The sequence below is a fragment of the Phalaenopsis equestris genome, unplaced genomic scaffold (assembly GCF_001263595.1).
Source record: "Phalaenopsis equestris unplaced genomic scaffold, ASM126359v1 Scaffold001255, whole genome shotgun sequence".
Classification (NCBI taxonomy): domain Eukaryota; kingdom Viridiplantae; phylum Streptophyta; class Magnoliopsida; order Asparagales; family Orchidaceae; genus Phalaenopsis; species Phalaenopsis equestris.
In genome coordinates, this window is record NW_018165694.1 from 58,558 (window position 1) to 82,340 (window position 23,783).

Below are 23,783 nucleotides of genomic sequence, written 5' to 3' on the forward strand. Positions count from 1 at the left end.
TTTAAGATATATGAGAATTCTATAGGCCGCTTGGAGTTTCAGTTCTTTGTGACTGAAAATGAGATATTATGGCAAGCGTGATATAATTAGATTAGTTTTCCTATTAAATTTTGATATTTTTTTTGTGTTTGCATTAATTTCTTCTTCACAGGTTCAATTTTTGTCTTCGTTAAGTTAGATCTTCTCATTACCGATAGTCTATTATTTTGGTTTCTTTTAGCATATTCATAATATATCTCTGTTATGAAATGTGAGAGAAATATTTTTTATTTAATTTGTCATTTTTTTTGTCTTTGGCGAGCTCCATTATTTGGCTCAATCCACATGTTCTCAATGGTTGGATAACCGCTCGGATGTCAGGCTTCAGGCCCTTTAAGAATTGTTCCTTCAACGCGGCAACAGAAATACGCCTCAGCTGTTCGACAAGGGCTCGAAACTCTCATTGTATTCTATGACCATCCTCTACTGAGTCAGAGTTTAGAATTGCTCTTGTATGTCTCATTCCCGGATGTCTCGGAAACGTTCCAATAAACAATCTTTAAACTCCTCTCACTATTATATTAGATATCTTGCCTCCATCCAATGGAACCACGCTAGAGCCTTTTCCTCCAAACATATTCCTGGCGCCATGATCTTCTCTTCCTCAGTTACCCATTTATTGCAAAGTATCCTTCCACCTGATAGACCTACCCATGTGTATCTTCTCTCTCAATGATCGGCATATTCAGTTTTCTGACCCTTGTTTCGCCACCCCAATGTATTTCTCCTCCAGTATTTCCCCCTATGTTTTTGTGGTGTAGCTTCCTACTTCGATCATAGTTATACCCCACTCCGATTTCCTCCCTTCTTCGTGCTCTTTCGTTCCTTTGCAACACCCCTCCAATCATAGTTATACCCCACTCCGATTTCCTCCCTTCGTGCTCTTTCGTTCCTTTGCAACACCCCTCCAATTTTTGGCCCAAATTTTTGGCCCAACCTCCTCCATCGGAAGTCTGCACTGCCCCTCCTCTCGGAGTCCTAAGGGGGCGCTCTTGGTGGTAGATGATATTCTCCTCGTTATCCTCTCATTCGATCTCCTTCCCTTTTGCTATGACTAATGATTCCCTAATCAACTCTTGGTTAGTGTTTGCAATTTGAGCGATTGGCAGGGTCTTCTATTGCAGCTCCACTAGCCTCTTCATCATCTCTCGCATTTTCTCTATGCTTTCAAATCTGTCCTCCATTCTATTCTCTATGGAAGAAAATCGGGGAAACTTTCGTCCATTGTCGATATGATTTGTCCTAATTTTCCTTCTAGCACAACCACTTCCTTTGCTTCCATCCCTCCAAGGTCTCGCTCTAATACCAATTTGATACAATCCGTAACCAAAAAGAGCGAACAAACAATGAATAATTTGCAAAAGAGAGGTAGACAAACTTTCTTTAGGGCTGTTTTTTTTAAAATTAAAGAAAACACATAAGATACAACGATGATCTATTGTCTGAGAGGTCGATTGTCTCTCCACAAACCCAAAACGTCACTAGGAACACCACGAGAAGAGAAGAAAAACTACAACCCCAAACAAAATATACCCCAAATCTTAGCTTATTATCCTTAATATAACCCTCCTAATACTCTTCAAACTTTCCACCCAAAAATCCTAGAATTTATCCTTCTCGCGTACGTGAAGTGCTGTAGTGCGTCCAACCTAGGGGCTGGAATATTCTGCAGCTGCCTTGGGTTGTCCGCCCCCTCTTGCTGAGCCGGTCGGCCAGTAGAAGGCTGGAGTGGGCCGGTCGGCTGGGTCTAGTCCAGCCCTGCTTGCACTGGTTTATTCATTGACGAAACAAATTTTCCCAAAATGAAAGAAATGAAAATGGGAAGAGAAAATTTGCTATAAGGTTTTTGGTGAAATTTTTAGAAGGCGGATAAAACATTAGATAAGACACTACCCATAAATTTCGTCCTCATTTTTTGTGAGGATTTTGAGATATGGAGTTCAAGGTTTTCTTTAGGCTTAAGTCTTTATGGTTAATTACCCCTCCTTATCGCCTTTTGACGTCATAGCACTTTTGATTAAGGTTAGTCATTAGGCTCTAAGTATTCAGATTTAGTATATAGTAGCATACTCTTAGCTTTGAGCAGATGATGGGGAAATGATGATGAATCTGATAAAGTCATATAGTTTTGTCATCCTGGGTTTTCATGGTCCCTGGTATACACAGACAAAGGAAGTAGTCGACCCAAACTAACAAATTAAACCTTGTCAACAACCATGAGTGGTGGGAATATTGTAGAATTGGGGTAGATATTTCTCTAAGTGAACAAGTTCGAGTCACCTTAGCTAAGAGGCTTTTATGCTGCATCATATATTCCTTATTATTTAGAGCTCAAATAAGCAAAATCATTGGGAACATATGAGCTATAACCATGATCGTAATATTGTGGAGTCTATTAACCAAACTATCTGATGAAGCCTATTGGCCAAACCACCTGATAAAACATACTGACCAAACCTTTTGATGGAGTCTACCGACCAAATCATTTAATGGAGCCTATTTGCCAAACTACCTAATGGAGCGTAATTGTTTTGTGTGTAAAGTTAGTAGTATAATTGACATGACAATTGCTCATTATGAACATAGATTAATTTTAAACTTATCACCCTGCTAAATAGTTGTAGAAGATGGATGGAATTTTTTTAGCTAGAAGTGATAAAATTTGCATGAATAATTTTAGATTTTATGGTTTGATGACATAATTTTATGGATAGACTCATCCGATTAAGATGTGCAATGAATATGATGCCCATTATCGGGGATTTAGACAAATTTGAGCCTTGTTGACTCTATTTTGCTCATAGAGGATTGAGTTAGAAAATTAAATTTATTTAAATAAATTTTAAAAGTGAACTCTTATGGTTGAAATCTTCTATCAACACGACCATCATTGAAAATATTAAAAAATGTTTATAACTATAATTGCAGTTGATGATTATCATTTGAATGCTTTTTGAGCATTAATCTTGTCAACTCCAGTCCTTTCAAAGATGAGGATTGGAGTAGCTAAGTGGGGGCTCAGTTTTATGAACTTTGGTCTTGGCAAGGAGGATCATATTGATCAAAGGTGGGACTTACACTTTGCCCTATAGATAGAGTGACCCGGTCGACAGCATGCTACCCTTAATGATGTTGAATTTAATTTTTTGAAAATAAAGATTTTCATAAAACTTATATAATGTACACACATATCGAGATAGAACAAATTTTAATATAAACTCATATGAAGTTCATGCAACATTATCGAACCAAGCGTTGAGCATTATATACGTTGGTTGGAGCACATGCTGGCTAATTCGTTAATGTGCATAGATTTTGAAGAGCTTGCGTATTTTTGAGGCGATGCATTAGAGTATACTAAAAAAGTGTGGGTCTTAAAAATCTTTTCAAAATTTAGCAACCTACATTAAATATTTTTGCTTCAAAATAGTGCAAGATTTCATTTTTTTTTTTCGAAATTTGTCTTGAGCTTGCGTATTTTTTGAGGCGATGCATTAGAGTATACTAAAAAAGTGCGGGTCTTAAAAATCCTTTCAAAATTTAGCTACCTGCATTAAATATTTTTGCTTCAGAATAGTTCAAGATTTCATTTTTTTTTATTTTTCGAAATTTGTCTTGTTTGCTTGTATAGGGGAGTTGCGGATCCGACGGTGAATATAGGAAATCTACTCACATGCCGAGTGAATCTTCAAGTTCTTTTAATAGTTCTTTGAATGCTCTTTTTGATATTCAATTTCGTTCTTATTGCAGATTATTTTTTTTCACTCAGTCTTATATTTGTTCAAATACATATCAGGCCTTATATGTCTTGATTTTGTTCTGCGTTAGTCTAAAATTTGTTAGCATTTTAGTTGCTTTCTAGCATCATCCTCTGTTGGGGGGTTGCATCCGGAAGCTAAGACCTTCCTACCACGCTTGAATAATGTTCATAATTAGTTTCTTGTAGCACTATGGTCAGGGGATCTTTAAAACTCACAATGCTTAAAAAAGTGTGCATGGGGCTTCTTATGCTTGCATAAAAGAATAACACATAGAGCTCTAACCGATCATGCTTAAAAAAGCGTGCATAGGGCTTGAGGTACATGTATAAGAAAATTAATCAGTCCTCCTATTGAGTCGACATGATGCTAATGGATCTCTAACCCAATATGTCGAAAAAAGCGTGTCGGGGGCTTGAAATATCTTATTCGTGATGGCAATAAATCTGGCAAGACAAATATATATGTTGTCAGGCTAGAGTTGGCCGTAGGTGATATAGTGGCTGCCAATGAGGAGCCATGATGCATTCTATTTTCAATTATAGATTCTTTAATTATGGTTGACGCAAATAGGTGGTAAGTAAAGCCATTCCGTGAGCTCAGTGGTGAGTTGGGAACCCATGATATGATAATGTCTTGAAATTGAATGCTTGAACTTCAGGTATTGCTGAAACTTCAAAAGCACTGGGGACTAATCTGTATGACTTTGCATCCTGCTTCAGTAAGCTTCACTGTCATCAGTGTTAAATGTGAAGGGATCACAAGTGAGAGAATGCATGGGCGTGTGATGGCACCAACAACTATAAATGTACAACCTTCCGTATAGCTTCTTCTTGCCTGTGATAGTAATAGCCCCTTAATACATCCCCCATGGGCATTCACAAATTTAGCACGGTCTGCAACTTTTGGCTCCCTAGCTCACCAGCTGCAACGATGATTACATGAGATGTGAAATTTGCGTCAGCAAAGCATGTCGTCATCTCCTCTAGAGATTCATACTTGATTCTTGGCTGATGCTTCGTTAAGAGACTTTCTGGCCACCTTTACCTAGTTTCATGGATATCACTACTAGTGCCAAATACTCCCTCGATGGCATAGACACCGAGATTGGTGTCGGGTTCAGCTGTAGCACGCAACCATCTGGGTGCATTCTTCCTCGACCTACCGTTATTCTTCTTCATTGGCCCATTAAGCAGGCTTGACACAGACGACACTCCAACATAATATAGAGTTGCACTCACCAACGGTGGCATTGGTGGAGGATTTGTCTGAGTAGAGGAACATATAGTGGTGGAGTTGCAAGCAACTGGATGATATAGTTTGTGTAGAAGAGGCAATAAAGCATTGCTGGGCATGTTTAAGCGCTGCAGCATGCGGATGAGGTGTGTGAGTTTGGCTTGGGTTCTGGGTGTAGCTGGAAGATGGAGAGTAAAGTCATCAATGCTATTGGGGTGACTTTGTGTGCTAGAGAATAAGAGGGAGAGACTGAATGGTAGATGGGGGTGTTAGGACTTTGGAATGAGAGGAAGAAAAATTGAGGGTAAGCAATAGAGCTGCTGGTCGAGCAGGTGGAGGGCTCAATCCGGCTAGGTGGAGTTACAATAGAGCTGCTGGTCGAGCAGGTGGAGGGCTCAATCCAGCTAGGTGGAGTAGCCGAGAAGTTTGGGCAACAGGCAGGAGATGGAGTGCTCTTGCTCAGTTACAGCGAACAAAGGAGAGGGATGTTGCCTGAGGCAATCTGTTATGGTTTCGTGCTAGCCCGAAGAGGCGAGACACGGAAGAGAGGAAGAAGTCAAGTTTCACTAAGAAAATAGAGAAAGATTTGTACAAGGCAGTGGAGAGAGAGAGAGGAATGATTTAGAAGAAGCTTTGGTGACCTGTGCACGGAGAGAAGTATAATGATTTGAATTTCAAATTTTTTTTTTAATTGAGACATGGACAAATGAGATCGGACAAGTCAGTGGGATGGATGGGAATTTCATGATTTCCACTATGGGCGGATGGTTGGTAGTAGGGAAGGTTGGTATGATGAGTTTTGATACGATCAAATTATAATCATTATATATATTAAATATATTTAAAATTTTCGCTGACATCAATTCTCTCAACCCTTGTCAATCTCAATTTTTTGTGACAATTTGATTTTGTAGCAGGGAGGTTGGTATGATGAGTTTTGATATGGTCAAATTATAATCATTATATATATTAAATATATTTAAAATTTGTGCTGACATTAATTCTCTCAACCCTTGTCAATCTCAATTTTATGACAATTTGATTTGCTAGTTGTCTTGAAATAATTGTCGTCACTTTGTGTGCAGAGATTAGATAATGTCATTTCTAGAGAACTCTTAAGTTCCAGACTCGCTTTCATGTTCTGCTTGGCGATCGAACGTTGTTTGAGCAACTTCGATGCCCATTGAGGTGATTTGAATTTGATTCACACGTGTCACACTAGCAGTTTGTCATTTTCAACATTATTGCTCATTTCGATCATAAAAGACTCCATATGCAATTTCAACCCTTTAGACACGTATATTTGCATTCGAACATCATTTGACCGATTTTGGTGACATTTAATGTGATTCAGGTCAAAATTGCATGTGTCGTACCAACAATCCATTGTTTTCATCTTGCTAGGTCTTTTTTTATTATAGTAGGTTTTTTGTTGGATTGCCTTGACCCTCCGGATGCATTGACACATTCTAATTTATGATTAAGCAGTATTTGGGTGGCTTTGATGACAATTGAGATAAATAAACTCCTGACAGCTCATTGTCGTTGCCTAGTATTTACTGTCTTCATCGAGCGGAGCTGATATTGTCACAATCTGGCCCGAGGCTTCGAATTAAACAAGATGGGTGCAGACTGTCAGATAATGGGAACTAAGTTTTTTATATTCATTCTCTATAAATATCATTTTATAAATGAAAGAGCCACTAAAGAAAATTAAAATATGACAATATAATTAAATTTGTCTCATAACAGGTTGTCCGCGCCTTCTATAAATATTTTTTTATCTATCATTCATTTTTTAATCAATTAAATTAATTTGAAAAGTTAGTTTAAAATAACAAGGAAGTAAAGTCAGTGAATACTCACATTCATAAACTACAACAATACAAGAGAAAAGAAAACAACATATGCCTGTCAGTTAAGCTTTTAATAAATGAATATAACTATTTGATGTTATTTAATGAATCTTAATATATCAGTAACATATCTATCTTATTCTATATCAATTCTATCGTCACAAGAGCACCGTTTAAAAATTGAATCACCTAACATATTTTAATGTCACTATTATATTTCATTTGCACACATGAGTACCTTAGCGTTTTTCTGCTAGAATCATAAAAGGGTGACTATTATAGTCCATCATGCACAAACATTCATAACACTCTGACCAACAAAGAAAAATATATATCAATAAAAATAAAGATATGTAATTTACATTCACTACTAATGCAAAATAGTTGAGAAAAATTAAAATATTACCATAGGTTGAAAGTATGAGTACTCACCTTGATAATATTACCATAGGTTAAAAGTATGAGTACTCACCTCGATAACAATTAATGTTTTCTTGAGTTTTCCTTAATCACGATTCTTCTAAAATTGATGCCTACAATAAATATGATCTTTATATTGCTAGAATTAAATTTATTCATATTATTTTAATTAACTATTAACTTTATATTATTTAAGTATTAATTTTTTTCATCATTTTACTTTATTAAAACCTAATTATATTTATTTTTTGCTATTAAAATTCATTAACTATATCATAATATAAAATCAAATTTTTCTTACCAAAGTTTTCTCGAGTCAAAACTTGAACTATGTATAAGACTAGTGAAAGTTTTCAAGTAAAACTTGAATTATGCTGGTCTACGTTGGAGTCTAGATGCCTTCGTTTGAGTAGAACTAAAACTAAATACATGGAATGCAATTTTAGTAGTAGTACCTCTAGTGGCAGAGTTGTAACTATGGTGATCAAATCATTAAAAGGTGTGAACGTTTTAGATATCTCGGGTCTATTGGTCAAAGTGTTGGTAATATAGATGGGGATGTGGAAGAATGCACCGAGCTTATTGTGATAGAAAAGTACCGCTTAGACTGAAAGGAAAATTTTATAAGATGTTGGTGAGACTTGCAATGCTCTATGACACAAAATGTTGGCCTTTAAAAGAGAAACATAAAACAAATTTAAATTTTGCAGAGATGAGAATGTTTAGGCGGATGAGTAACTTGACACTTTGGGACAAAATGCGAAAGGAATATATTCGTGATAGGGTTGGTTTAGCTTCAATGGCTGACAAAATTAGAGAGTCATTTAAGATGGTTTGGTCACATTAAACTTCAACCTTTTGATGATCCGGTTAGGAGGATAAATGTTTTAGATTTTATTTATGTTAACAAACACAGAGGCAGACCTAAAACTATTTGATCATATCGATAAAAATGATCTTAATTTATTAGAACTAAATGAAGCTAAATATGACACAATGGAGAAAAAAAGGATTCACCCCACTTAGTGGGATAAAGGCTTGTTGTTGACATTTTCTCGGGTCAATCTTCCTCTAGCTCGCACACTTCGCCTACCTAGCGAACTAAAATTTTATCCTTACAATATATAATTTTATTATTAAATCAATTAAAGTATTTTATTAATGCTTACCTCGGTCGAGCTCTAATCCACACGCAGAAAAAATTCTCTCTGCAAGCTATTCTGCCTTCTCGTGTGATGCTAAACTTCGCTCCTTACTGCTCCCTTTGCACTGAACCACTTAAAGTTTAACAATGTCACGAGAGCTCCTCTATAGAGCCGCAACATCTTTCTTTTTGATTCCTTCGATCGCGGCTTGACATCGAAGCCGACTCCTCTGCTCTAACCGCATGCATGAGAGCTCTCGCCTCTCCTCTCGTCTCACGTCGATTTATAAGGAGAACTCATCTCTTTGGTTATCGACCCCCTCGCTTCCTCTCTCCTATGCTTGACTCCTCTCGCTTCCACTTCTTCGGGTTTCCTCAGGTTTCGAAACGAGACGTCACAATCTTCCTCACATAAAAAAAAATAGTCATTGAAATTTAAATAAGAACCGCAAATTACAACTCATTAAGCAGTTCAATATTAATTTTTTATAAATTTCATGATGAAAACTTGGAACCATTCATTAAGATGATAAGTACTTATACTCGATACAAGCCTATTCAACTATACTTCGACTAGAAGCAAGAAAGTTTGCTAAGAAAATACCATTATATATAAGAAAATTCCAAACTCAACGAACCTCGTCACCATTAGTAGCAGTAGGTTCTTTAGGCTCTCTGTGAGTGAGGGAATAAACTCGAGGTCAAATAGTGCCTTGGTTGACCTTGGTAGGAACTGAAGCTATTAACTATCATTTTCTGCCCACCTGCAGTCTTCTATGAAGGAGCTCCACCTGCTTTTTTTTATTTTTAGTGCTCTTCTGACTAAGAGATGGATAATATCTTGTTATATGACCAAACAGATGGCACCAATAACATGTGTTAGAGCCCATTAAGTATTCTCCTTTATATTGTCTTCCGCATTTGACACAAGTGACTACAATACTCTGAGTTCTATCTCTGTTAAATCCACTCAAATTGTGCTCGGACTTTCTCCCATTGGATCATTCTGATTGATCTATATTTTCTCTTTCATCAATACTCTTTGTCTTGTGCGGCTTCTCAAGTTTCTGAGTAAAGTTGATAATTGATTTCTACTCTTCTAGCTCGTTTCAATAATATTGAGTATTTACCGATCCCCAAAGACACCAGTGTTTATCTGATCAAATCATTTAATCCCAAAAGGATTCTATAACACTTGTCTTTTTAGGTAGTGATCAATTGTGTCACATACATTGACAATGCAGTGAATTCTGCTTTGTATTGCATAACTATCTTCTCTCTATGCACAAATTTGATGATCTAGTCCTGCATTTATTTTCTAGCGGATAGGGGTACAAACTGCTCTTTGAATAGCTCCACGAATTCCTCTCAACTGACCATCTTGTTGGGTATGCCCCCTAGCTTGTTATGACACTGCCTAAATCGTTTTTCAGCTTTTCCATCCAACACAAAAGTAGCTAACAATACTCTTCTATCATCTGATCAAGCCATACTGTCTAATATATTTGCAATTCACATCAGTCAATTCTCTGCTTCAATCGAATCTTCAGTTTTCTTAAACAATGGTGGACGTAAATTTTGAAATATCTTTAAGTACCTATCCACAACAGGTGCATCACTTTTAATATGCTGCAATCTGGACTTCTGAATCAGCTTAGTTATCACTGTCATCATCCGAGTCATGACATTCGTGTGCACATTTATAGTAGGTTGTATTTCATTTTTTTTTGAAATCTCTTCTATAATTTTGAGTTTATCTCTATGCTTCCATGAATATAATTATTTATTTGAGTTAACTTAAAATTTTAATTATATTATTATTAAAATATTATTAAAATTTTCTCATAATTACCCTAGGTTCTTTCATCAATATTACATTAAAAAATCCTAAACATTGGCTCTGATATCATTTTTCACCACCCGATCCTGAGCTTGGAATTAATCATGACAGGTACATTCAGTCAAACGATGGAAACTAAGTTTTTTATATTTGTTCTCTATAATAACATTTTAAAAATGAAAGTCACCAAAGAATATTAAATTAAGACAATATAATTAAATTTACCTCATTACAGGTTGTTCGTATCTTCTATAAATATTTTTCTCTTTTATCTATTATCTTTTAATCAATTAAATTAATCTGAAAAATTAGTTTAAAATAACAGCATGCTAAACAAAACCAATAGATACTCCTAAACCACTATAGCAAGCTAAACAAAACCAATAGATACTCCTAAACCACTATAATAGAAAAGAAAATAAAACAATATACATGTTAGTTAAGTCCTTAATAAATCAGTATAAACATTTGTTGCTATTCAATAAATCTTATTATATCAATAACATATCTATATCATTCTATATCTGTCCAACCGTCAAAAGAGCACCGTCTAAAAATTGTACCCCTTTATATACTTCAATATTACTATCATTTTTCATTTACTTGACATCTTAACATTACCTCGCTAATATCATAAATGGGTGACTCCATTATAGTCATGCATATACAAATATTTAATATAGAAGTATTTTTAATGTGCTTATTGCATTTAATATAATATATATATATATATATATATATAGGTGCAAAGTTAGTAGACAACAACGTTGTCAGTCGTAAGACCCATCTGACCCGGGTTCGAACCCTAGTAGGTAGGTAGGTAGTAATATTATAAATGGGTTCGATACTTACCTACCTAAAGAAAGCTGGGGGCACACTCCAACTTAGAAATTTAATGGATGATACATTGGTTACTCCTGACAATGACACGACACTTCAAAACTAGAGGAAAATGCAAGACTAAACCGGCTTGTCCCTAGCTTTTGTTTTCTACATGTTTTTTGTCTCTAGCTTTTGTTTTCTACATGTTTTAATTTTTTGAATTTATCTGTATCTTTTTGTTGAGGTATTACTGTAATTGTTATCGTATGGGTAGGGTGTCTATATTGAGCCCTCTCATACAACCTTTATGTATCTTTTCTACTTCAATAAAATCATCACTTGGGCTTTTCTTCAAAATGTATATATATATATATATATATATATATATTTATATATTTATTTATTTGTGTGTACACACACATGCATACATTTATACATGTATGCATGCACACACACACACACACACCTATATATATATATATATATATATATATATATATCAAAAGAGTATTTGCACTGATCTTCTAAAATAAGAAAACAATGGAGGCAAATCCCTTGCAAAAAGGTCTTGAGGCTCATTAAAGCCGGACAAGCTAAGACAGTAGGACAAAGCCGATCGAGTAAAAAAGCGGATAAGAAAATGACTAACTAATTCAATTGCATGTACAAGTCATTCGACCGTAAACGAGACATGAGTGAGCTCTTCTGGAAAACTGACTCAGTACAGTAGCCTATCTCGCAGTGGAGCCTACCGACCGAGCTGACTCAATCGAGCCAAGTTTACGAGAAAAAAGATAGATAAGTTGTATGAGAGCCTAAAACAAGACCCAACTCACACAACTCCAAATAAAGTAAAGACACAAAAAAGGATAAAAAACCAAAAGCCACCAGTGGGCGTAAAAGTGCTAGGGACGTCCCACTTTAGTCTTCTCTTTACCTCTAGTTCTCGGAAGGAAGCCGACTAACAGATTGGTAAGGTGCGTTCCATTACCCGAAGTAACCAAAGTATCGTCCATCAAATTCTTGAGCTCAAGTTGGTCTCTATTATTCTTCTTCCTCCTAGACGTGTAGACCTGTCAGTCCTCATCCGAGGATTGACTTATATAATCAATGGATTGTTCCAAAGGTGGTCGAACAGTTGTAGCCTGTTGCTCATCATGATCCGCATGAGTATGAGAAACATTAACATTTTGCTCGACCTGATGCGCCGGTAGTGAAGCAGTAGAAGTATTGCCACCTGTAATATCAATGATAGGTTTTAGAGCAGGTGGGGCCTGAAGAATCTCCCTCGCCCCCACGATTGGAGGTTCCAAAGACGGGGGAGCTACAATATTGTGTGAAGACTGAATGATTGACATATTTTCTGCGAGGTTAGTGACGTCTTCAGGGGTTTCCTTTTGACGAATAATAGTGTCAATAACTTAGAGCTGAACAGGAGGAACTGAATTCTCTGCCTCTAGTGGAGCACTTTGCTTTTTTGGTCTGAGTTGGGGTGTAGATGGTGACATTGAGAACTGGAGTGACCGAATATACGACATTTCGAACAATAAGAAGGAAAAAACTCAATCACTACCTTTTGCCAATATCTATGGTGCTGTGTGCCCAACCAAATCTCCTCAGAAGCTGATGAAATGATGTCTCTGTCAACAAGTACTCTGGCTTCAGATGGACGGGAAAGATTAAAAGTAGGAATGTTCGTTTTAAGTGGTTTACCATAAGCTAAGATTATAGAGTACAACACTTTTTGAGTGAAATAATGAAATTTCAATCCAAGAAGACGAATTCAAACCGAAATGATTGGTGGTTCCGTCTGTAGGTCAAAATTCACAGACTATTTTAGAATCTTCATTGCTCTGTTATCGATCAAAATAATCGTTCTAGCAAATAAAAACGTGTAATCCTCTTCATTATTAAGTTGAATAAGAGTGTCTTCCATCTAAAAGTCCAATTTTTCATTTTCCAACAAGGTGCATAAGCTCAATTTTTTTACGAATCAACTCCATTTTGGGATGACTATACAGAAATTTCTCGACTAAATTCAGACGATAAGAGGAAGCAAACTGAATGAATACCTTCAGCTTATGTAAAAAAGATAACAAATTTCTCATTCTCCATACCAGGTTTTTTGATGTCCTCCTCCTACTCAAACGAAAGATGAAAATAGCATGATTTAGGCGTAACTGAGGCTTGGGCACCTGCAAGGGCAGAAACATACGTTCTGTCCGAAGCCATGTCCAATAGATGGAGGTGCAGAGAGCAAATTACGAAACCAAACAGGGAGCAAGGAGCGGAGGAAAGCCCCTCTGTGAGCTGCAGAAGACTAGCTAGCGGCAACTAAGATACGCCCCCGAGCACGACTTCTCGGAACAACGCAAAAACCACCTCCCAAACGTCACTCAAAAGCCGCAGCGAGAAGCAACTGAGAGCTGCTGAATCGGGATGACGAAACCCGCTGAACAGATGCCCTCGAGCCCGACGACCTGTTGAGAGAGCCGTTGAATCGAAACGATGAAACAGAGACGCTGCGACGTGACGAAGAAAGACTGGGACAAGGACGAAACAGTTCGACGAAAATGCAGTGAATTAGAAAAAACTAGGGATCGCCATAGGCGAACCTTAACAAAGCGAGAATGAGGACGAGGATCGGTATATATATATATATATGTGTGTGTGTGTGTGTGTGTGTGTGGATATCAACTATGGATCATAATGTGCTCAAAATAAATTTGATCTTTGAATTTGGCTCACAACTTGACATATTGATATCGAGCAGATTTTGATTCGATCTAAAATTTGATTTGATTTGCAAGCGTTCTTCAACTGTTGAGCTAGTTCCACAACTCTACATTTAGATATTGTGTTATGCTATTTTCCTTGGGCTACTCACATTTCAACATAGAGTTTTTTGAACTCAGCTGTGTATTCTTTTACTGAGTTTTTTTTTGCTATAAGCGGTGAATTTACAAAAATACATCTTGCCTGTAATATAATGATAGGTACTTGGGCTGTATCTCTCGTTTTGTTTTGGAACGAATAAAGATTTTATTTATCCTTCACGCTTTTGAAGACGTTTCAGGCTCTCCCTCTTTAAGGAAGTATTCTTTCCTAACTGAACAACGACCAGTTTGACTCTTTTGTTAGCTGAAATGTAGTTCCACTATCTGGAGACACTTGATAAACTTATCTGGATCCATGAGACTATCAAAATCCAGCAAGCTAACCTTCACTTCAAAATTTTGCCTGCTGTGTAGATATCCATGCCAGATTGATAGGGCATTGGTTCTTCATTTTTGGGGATTTACGTTCTTCTCTCGATCCAGCGGTCTCCATTATGATTTCGAGTGACTTCATTGGGTTGTCTCATCTCTAAGTTGGCAAATATTTGTTATGGTTGAAGGATTTCTCTCTATATATTTTTCATAGTAAGTTCCTGGACATCTTTGGGTGAAACTCTTAGGCGACATTGTGTTCTTTTTTCTTGATTAGTGTTTTGGCAGATGTGGGGGTGATATTAATCAAATCTTTTTCGGGGGCTTTGGTTTTAGTGCTTTGTATCAGGGTGAATTTTTTGTGGAGGTATGAAATTTGGTTTTTGAAAATTTAGGTAGGGCTAGGAATTGTGATAGGAATGGCCAGAGTATTGAATTGTTGGAAGATTTTTGTTATGTGAATGCTCAGAAAGGAGTAGGAAAAAAAATTCCTAAAATTTTAGGGATTGTCGGGCTCTGATGTAATGACACCATTCAAGGGCTCTTAAAAGGTGTTTATGAAGCTGGTTTTGCGGAGAGGTTGTTGTGGAATGACACGAGAAGGAGAATAGGTGCAGTTGGCAACGTTTGAAAGGAGATGAGAGGTGAAACCTGCTGTTGGACAGCAGATTGGAGTTTGGCTGCCATTCAAACTTAAAAACAACTATAGAAAGGTGAAACGACAATGTACGGGCGACAAGAAGGTTCCACCTCCTATATCTGAGCAAGATATAGACACACCGCTTGCAAAAGGAAGATGATATACCATTCCTAAGCATAAATTAGATAATACCTCCAAAACACAAAAAAAAAAAACAAAAGATCCCTGCGTAAAACAACAAAAGACACACATGAGTAGTCTCTCAGTAGAAAATACTACCCTATTAAGAAACAAAGAGGGTAGGGGGAAAAAAAAACAAAACAGAATAGGAAGAATAAACAAGAAAGAAAAGTAAAAGAAAGAAAAAGAAAAGGAAAGCTTGCGCTACTTGGCATTCTCGTGATCGTGGGAGTTCCACAAGCCACAAAATCACGTTATTGTGGGGTTCTGCATCTTTTTGCATGTATATTTATATAAATACATTTTCTTTTCATCTCTTATTGCCATATGCTTGATGTGCGCTTAAATTTTTTCATTGTAATTCAGATTATGTGACCCCATTGTTGTCAATTCATCATCTGTTGTTATATCTTCACATAGTAGGAGATTTTCATTTTCTGTCTAACACTTTTCTTCAAAATTTTTTAATCTCTTATTATACATGATGTCGACCAATGAATTCATAATTAAGTTTAAATGATTTTTTGTTTTTTTTTGTGAACTTGATTATTTATGCTCTAGTTGCACTCACATCCAAATGATAAGCATGAACTTCTAAAATTTTAACATCAAAATATTGTAAGTTTGGAATTTCATCACCCAATTGAATTCTTCATTCAATTTTTGAAAGAAAACATTATACTTAGAACTTAAAAATTTAGAATTTGGAGATTTATTATTATTATTTTTTAATAGACACATTCATATTAAAAATTTTTTTGAAAATATTTTGGAGCTGTATCTTTAGCTTCCCGTAATATAAATAAACATTACTTTTTTCTAAATATAATAAGTTGCATATCAGTTTTTACTTTCTAAGTTTGGACAGCAATCAATCTATCCATATAATAGTATATATCCTAAACTTGACCTCAGGATTGTTAGATTTATTCTTAGTATATTAAAATTGATGGTTAATGAAATATCTAACAATATGCAAATGACAGTGGAGCTGAAGCTCCCATTTCTCATCAATGATATCCTAAATCTCTATAATTGACATCTTTTCTTAAGTTATATTCTATTAACTAATTAGCCTCATCCACTGCATTGTAAATAAAGCATATATCTGACTTTTTCTCTATATTTACCCTCCTCAAAATTTGAGCTAATGGCTTTTCAGTTTCTATTGCATATGTGTGCGCTAGATCAAAAAATTTCATTTAATTTTTTTTTGTTGACTTTTTCTTCTAGCTTTCCTTTCCCATGCATAACTAAGTTATTAAATGATGGTGAATATTATTGCACAGCTTTGAGTCAAATAGGCTGTAACAAATCTCGTTACAAAAGAACCTGTATTCCTTAGAAAATTTTAGCATTAAAAGAAATACCCAAGAATGATTGAATGAATTTACTAATATTTTTTTTGTAAAACTTACCTAAATTCAAGTCTATCTAGCGTGCAACATAAGGTTTGTAATATTGGTGATTTCTCAGTGACATAAATTTATTTCCAGCTGTGCTATATGCGCTAGTATTATCGCTCACAAATTTGTTCTATTAAATGTTTTTTAATCCCTTTTTAACTCTTCATCAAGTAGTCCAAAATTATTCTTTATATCCTTAATTTGATCAAATGCTTCAGATTTCATAAAATTTGTACCATGAAATCAATCATTTACCAAAGTATTAATCATTTTTTTTCTTCATGTGCGGTAACCCATATTAAATGATTGTCACTTCAGTCAGAATCAAAGTAATCTTAATATTTTTTATGAACTTCTTTGTATTACTTGGTTCTTCCTTCAACGCCCATGTGCTCAAATCATGCACCGGAAGTAAAGTCTCCCAATAAGCATATATTGAACGGATCATATATTGAAGTAAGAAGGGGAGGTGGCCATATTGAATGGAATGACATTCTCATAAAAAAATCTCCCAATATTTATGTAGATAAATTTGTGTGCCTATTGACTATTGCTTTGAGGACATCTCCTGAGCTCCAATTGCCCCCTCTATGATCTATGTCATCCTCCCTATTTATCATATGGTGATCTAGGAGATTTTTGTAACTTTACTAGATATTAATTGCAAAGATGATAAGTTCTTGACATTGCACTCACGTAGTAAGAGCTGACATCAACTCTGTCATCAATTTATCAGTATGCAAAATACTTTGACATTGTTGAGTAATTCATATATGATCAAATTTTCTCTCACTGTTTCTGGCACTTTGGTACATGATGCAATATTTTTATGTAAAGTCGGAGATGTGTTTCTTCATCTTTACAGCACCTTTAACTGTCTTCTCATACTAATTCCATTTCCAATGACCATGTCTTATAGTTGTCTCCATCGTTCACTAGCACACCATCTCAATGTCAGATACTTTCGATGACCATTGTTGATTTATCATTTGCTCTAATTATTTCTTATAAAGCCCTAGAATGACGATATTGTTTCAAAATTAAAAAAAAAATTGAACCCATGTAAATATTGAAAGACATATAAAAATAGGGTTTAAAGTTGTGGAAACTTGAAAATTTTGTGGAACTTGGAAGACGAATATTTGTTGAGGCAGCGTTGATGACAATGACAACAACAACAAGAAGAGAAGGCGATAGTGGTGTTAGAAGCAACTCATGGCGACGAGGTGGCAGAAACAATAGGTAGTGGGTGTGGTGGTGGTGGAAGCAACATGTAGCGGCAGCGGCAGCGGCACTAGGGATAGCTGGCTTATAAGTGTGAGAAAACCATCAGTTAGTGGGTGTGGTGGTGGAGGTCGAAGCAACATGTAGCAGCAGCGACAGCGGCGCTAGGGATAGCTGGCTTATAAGTGTGAGAAAACCATGTGCAGGAGGCGGCGACTGGAGGCTGAGGTGGCAGCGGCAGTAGGCAGTGGCTGCGGCTGCGTAACTAGCAGTTTGGTGGCACTAGGGTGGCTAAGTAGCAGTTTGGCGGCACTAGGGTGGCTAACTGGGATGTCATCGTGAGAGTGTGCAGGCTAGGTCCTGGTTGCGTCAAACCATTTAATATGGGAAAAAATCTAAATGAATCCACCTCACTAAATGTGAGGTATACATCTTGCTCAAGTTGTTTGAGACGTGCTTCAATGTGATTGTGGGCTCAATTGCCCTAAGAGAACACATCTAATTGCGCAATTGTAAAAGTTTCATTTGATGATTTGCATTCGAAGTTCCTTATTTCTTGAGGTGATTTTTACTTGCAAGAATCTTGACGGAATCTCAAATTTTAGTCCGGGAATGCTATGCGGTCAAGGGAACTTGAATCCATTTGGGTCACATTTTATTTCCAGGAATTTTTACCCGTCCGTTAACAAAATGAAGATTTTTGTATCCAAATATGTCTTTAATTTCTATAATCACCTTTTATGCCTCAATTTCATTCGTTTATCCACTCTCATTCTGTTGATGTTTTTTTTATCTGATTATTAAGCTGCCATAACTAAGCTTATATATCCATGGCTGATTGCATAATCCGTCCTCTCCTGCAGCTCCAAATCAATGATCAGCGCTTTGAGGATGCTGAAGAAATGGAAGATGGTAATCACATTTAGAATTAATTCTGCTCTTTTCTTTCACATCCAAACTAAAATCTTGTTGTCAAATGCCTGCTGATGTTTTTGTCCAAAGCAGATACGACGTTTTTTAATGTTATATTTACATTTCCATTTTGAAATTAGCGCTATTATAGTACAGTATGTTTTTTTTACTTACAAATAATCTTCTTAAATTTTAAAAATCTATTTTTTATACTCTAAACAAACGCCCTAGGTGGGCATATTTGGTGCTCTACTTTAACCATTGTAGGAGTTGGATGATTCCTTCAACCCTTGCAACTTTGGTGAGTAATAATGCGTGATGAGAATTCTACCACCACAAAAAAAACTTAAATCTCTTTTTAGATTATTAAATATAATATTAAAAGTAATATATCATCTCAAAAAATAAAAATATATAATTATGTAATTAAATTAATTAATATATAAAGATATTAAGATTTATGTCTTTGTGAACCAGAGTTTGAATAGAATATCAAGAATAAAATATTATCTCAAACAATAAAAAAAATATTATTTTATAACATTTAATTAATAAATAAATATTTTAAAATTTATGTATGCATGAACTATCATTTTTCCCTAAATACTTTGGTTAAGATGAAAGTTATTTTACTATTGTGTATATTTCCCAAAAGGGTAAGAATAATCTCAATTAAAGCATTGACATGTCTCTATGATTTTAAAATTTTAATTTTTAAAATTGATATTTTGAAAATCCATGAAGAAATATCAAATTGATATTTTTAATTTTTAAAAATGATATTTTGGAAATCAATTCCCCCGTGGCCGCCGAAACCCGCACATCTCCTTTCCTCCCTCTCATGACACCGAAACCCTCTCCTGATACATTGTCGTTGTCGGTTGTTGTCTCCCTAACTGTTGTCGGTTGCCCTTGACCTAGTCGACAGCGTCGCCACTCTCTCTTGGTTTTGTGACCGATCGAGGAAGGTAATGTTTTTTGCCTCATTTTTCCTCTTAAAATTCTAGTATGCATGTGAGATTTGAAATTTAGGTGTTAGGTATGTATATATAAAAGATTTTAGTGATATGTGTGCAAATCTCTTTATGAATTGAAGTTTAAGTGTTAACAGTGTATATGCATAAGTATTAAATGGTATGTGTGTGAATCTAGATGGGAATGCTATTCGTAAAATTAAAGTTGGTTAGGTGATGTAGTGGAGTAATGCAACGGGTATATAGTTCAAAGTGATGTTGATATAGATGGGAATGTTATTAGCAAAATTCTAAGTTGGTTGGTTGAAGTAGTGGAGTAATACATCAGTTCTATTGTTCAAAGTGATAGTGATATAGATGAAGATGTTATTTTTAGAATTCACAATGACTCGTTGAAGTGGAGGAATGCATTAGGTCTATTGTTCAAAGTGATATCGATATATTTGGGGATGTTATTTGTAGAATTCACATTGTTGGTTGAAGTGGAGGAATAAATCAAGTATTTTGTTCAAAGTGATGGCAATATAAATGGGGATATTATAATTTGTAGAATTCATGTTGGCTGGCTGAAGTGGAGGAATACATCGAGTTATTTTTCAAAGTGACGGTGACATTGATTGGAATTTTATTTGTAGAATTCAAGTTGGTTGGTTGAAGTGGAGGAATGCATAGGGTCTTTGGTGTGATAGAAAAGTACCGCTTATACTACAAGAAAAATTTTATATGACATTGCTTAGAATGCTCTATAACGTAGATTTTTTGGCCTTTAAAAGGGAATCATAAAAAAAAGGTAATTGTTGCTGAGATGTGAATGCTTAGGTGGATGCATGAGTGCCTTGACGCTTAGAGACAAAATGATAAATGGACACATACGTGATAGTTGTCATAGATCCACTGTCGGATTGTCGGAAAAGATTAGATAGAGATGTCTTAGTCATGGTTTGATCACATTATATGCCGACCAATTGATGCGCCTTGGTAGATTCTGAGATTTGCTTAACCAATTAACGTCAACTTCAAATATTAGTCAGTATTAACTAATTTTTATTTTCTGTAATAGTTGCACTGATCTATAAAACTACATCTATATTGCAGATGAATATTTGTAATTTGAGAGCTTGGATGTATAGCAGATTATATTCAAGATGAAAAGGACTCTCTGATGAGATCATGAATGGTGTTGAGAAATTCATGCAGTTGGCATTATAACTGTCCATTTATCGTTTAGAGGGTAAGTTGTGGTTTCCTTATGCGAAGCACAAAAATCAAGTGTATCTTGGGCCTCATAAGGGATTCAAACCAAATTATTGGTGCTGGATTGCATATAACGAGCAACAAACAGAAGTTCAACACAATCACAAAGGTGCCTCATCAAGTTATGACCCTCCAGTAGAGGAATATGATCCTGACACATACAGAGGATATGATCCTGACACATACAAAGAAATGGTCAATGATGCTTATAGAGCTCATTTTGTTGAGAGTGTTCCACTAGAAAGTGAAATATTGAACAACAAATTAGAATAGCTATGAGTTAGTGAACGTTGTACAATAACCTTTACGAGATGGTTACACTATACATACAGAGTTATCTGAGGCACTGAGAATGTTGAGCATCAAATTAATTTTAACATTCCCAATGAAAAATTCAATCAAGTAGCAACATTATTGAAAGAGATAAACCCTACAAGAAGTTTAGTGCCTGATGACCTATATAGAACAAAAAAAATTAGTTTCAAAGTTAGGGTTACAATCTAAGAAGATTGATTGTCGTGTTAATGGTTGCATGATTTATTAGAAGGTCAACGCAATTAAGACAACTTGTCAATTTTGTGGTGTCGATAGATTCAAAACAAATCAGGCGAAATTGTAAAAAAAAAAAAAAAAAATTACTATTTTCCTCTTATGCCCCAGCTTCAGAGGTTGTTTCTATGTACAACCCCTCACATGACCTAACCCAATACTGGATATATTGATGCTAATTCCATGTGTCATCTGTCATATGGTGAGACCTGAAGACATTTTGATCGTACTTATCCAGACTTTGCGGCTGAAGCATGCAATGTTAGACTTGACTTATGTGCAGATGGATTCACCCTGTACTATCACGTCGCAATTTCATATTAGTGTTGGCCACTAATTGTTACACTATACAATTTATGCCCTCCCGCCTTGATATGTGTATGACCGCAATGTTCTTATTTTTAACATTGATCATACCAAGTCCGAATAGCTCAAAAAGGAAAATTGACGTCAACTTACAACTTTTGATTGAAGAGTTTCAAATGTTATGGGAGATGGGCGTGTTTAATCATGACATCTCTATGAAATAGAATTTTCAACTGAGAGCAGCTCTTATGTGGATAATTAGTGATTTCCAGACCTATGAAATGCTAGCTAGTTAGAGCACAACCGAGAAACTAGCTTGTACTTTATGGATATGTTGAAGGCATTTACTTTGAAACATGGAGGAAAACTAGTTGGTTGGTTAGAGCACAACCGAGAAACTGGCTTGTACTTACTTTATGGATATGTTGAAGACATTTACTTTGAAACATGGAGGAAAACTAGTTGGTTCAACTGTCACCAAAGATTTTCGGGTCGTGATCACCCATTTAGAAGAAACATGGATGCATTCTTTAAAAACAAGATTGAAAGATCAAGCTCACCCCCAAAATAATTGAAATCAAAATATTGCAGATGATCACTGAAGTACCAAAGATCACCGAGAGACTAGAGTTAACTTCAACTCATCCTTTTGATTTCAGTGTCACACACAACTGGACTAAGCAAAATATATTTTGGGATCTTCCATACTGAAATACTAATATGATTGGACATAACCTCGATATTATGCATATTGAGAAGGATTTTTTTATAATATCTTCAGTACTGTGATGGATATCAAGTGCAAAACAAAAAGATAATGTTAAAGCCTGAAATAGTGCTGCAAGAGGAGAATCTTAGAACTTCTAGAGAAAAATGCAAGTAAACTAACCAGAGCTACATATCGTTTTAAACTAGATCATTAGAGAATAATATTTGAGTGAGTGAATTCCTTGAAATTTCTTAGTGGCCGTGTCTCAAATTTGAGATGCTATTTTGTCATAAGAACAGGGAGTGTGTTTGGCATGAAAAGTCACGACTGTTATATTTTTTGTAATGCTTTTTACCTATTACATTTTAGGTGCTGCTAAAGCCGGTGCTTGATCACTTGATCAAAGTAAGTATATTCTTCAGAAATGTGTGTGCATGGACTCTGAATGTTGAGTCGTTGAGAAATCGTTGTGCGAGTATTCCCTTATCATTATCCAAGCTCGAGCTAATATTTTCTCCTGATTTCTTTGACTCTATGGAGCATATGCTTATACTTCTATGTTGTGATGCTATACTCAGGGGTCCAGTGTAGTATAAATGGATGTGATCTTTCTAGAGGTGTGTCATCCCGATGTGTACAATTGCGAGTTGCATTTAATTTCATACCAAACTACCACAATATTCAATGTAAAATATCTTTGTGCTGTGGATATTTAAATAAAATAATAAAAAATGGTTAAGATTAAAGCACATCCCGAGGGATCGATATGCGAAACATTTTTGCTGCAGGAGACAATTACTTTCTACTCCTATTATTTTAAGCAATGACATCAAATATGTCATTATGTAGATGACACCTTCATAGCCAGAAACAACTATATTTCAAATATCAGAGGAGCCATCAGGGAAGCATGTTACATAATATATAAGCGATAAAGAGATTCAAATAGTTATATTATATGTCATAATGAATTGTGATGAAGTCCAACTGTTTATACTGTAAGATTCATGGTGCACAAACTCAATACTTTCATTTATTATTGAGAATGTTATATATGTACTAATTAATTTGAAAATAACAATGAAAGTGATATGAGTAGATTATTTATTGATAGCTTGAACATGAAAGATGAGTTACTAATAAATAGGAAAGTTGAAACAAAATTTATGACATGGTTCAAACTATACACTTTAAATCAACTTTTCAAATCACATGTATGTAATATAATTTTCACCTTTGAAGTTAGACTAACTGTAGTTCTAAAATTATTAAAGGTCCACAATAAAAGCAACAGAACAACAAATT

The 23,783-nt window shown here is 35.5% G+C and overlaps 1 protein-coding gene across 1 annotated transcript in view; it reads left to right on the plus strand.

Annotated features, from left to right (window-relative positions):
• Window positions 1-18,789, plus strand: part of LOC110033682 (chloride conductance regulatory protein ICln) — a 35,818-nt gene extending 17,029 nt beyond the window's left edge. The window contains exon 7 of the mRNA XM_020737736.1: window positions 18,638-18,789. Within this exon, the coding sequence (XP_020593395.1) occupies window positions 18,638-18,700 (63 nt within the window). The 3' untranslated portion in view covers window positions 18,701-18,789. The remainder of the gene's footprint in view (window positions 1-18,637) is intronic.
• Window positions 18,790-23,783: the final 4,994 nt, after the last annotated feature.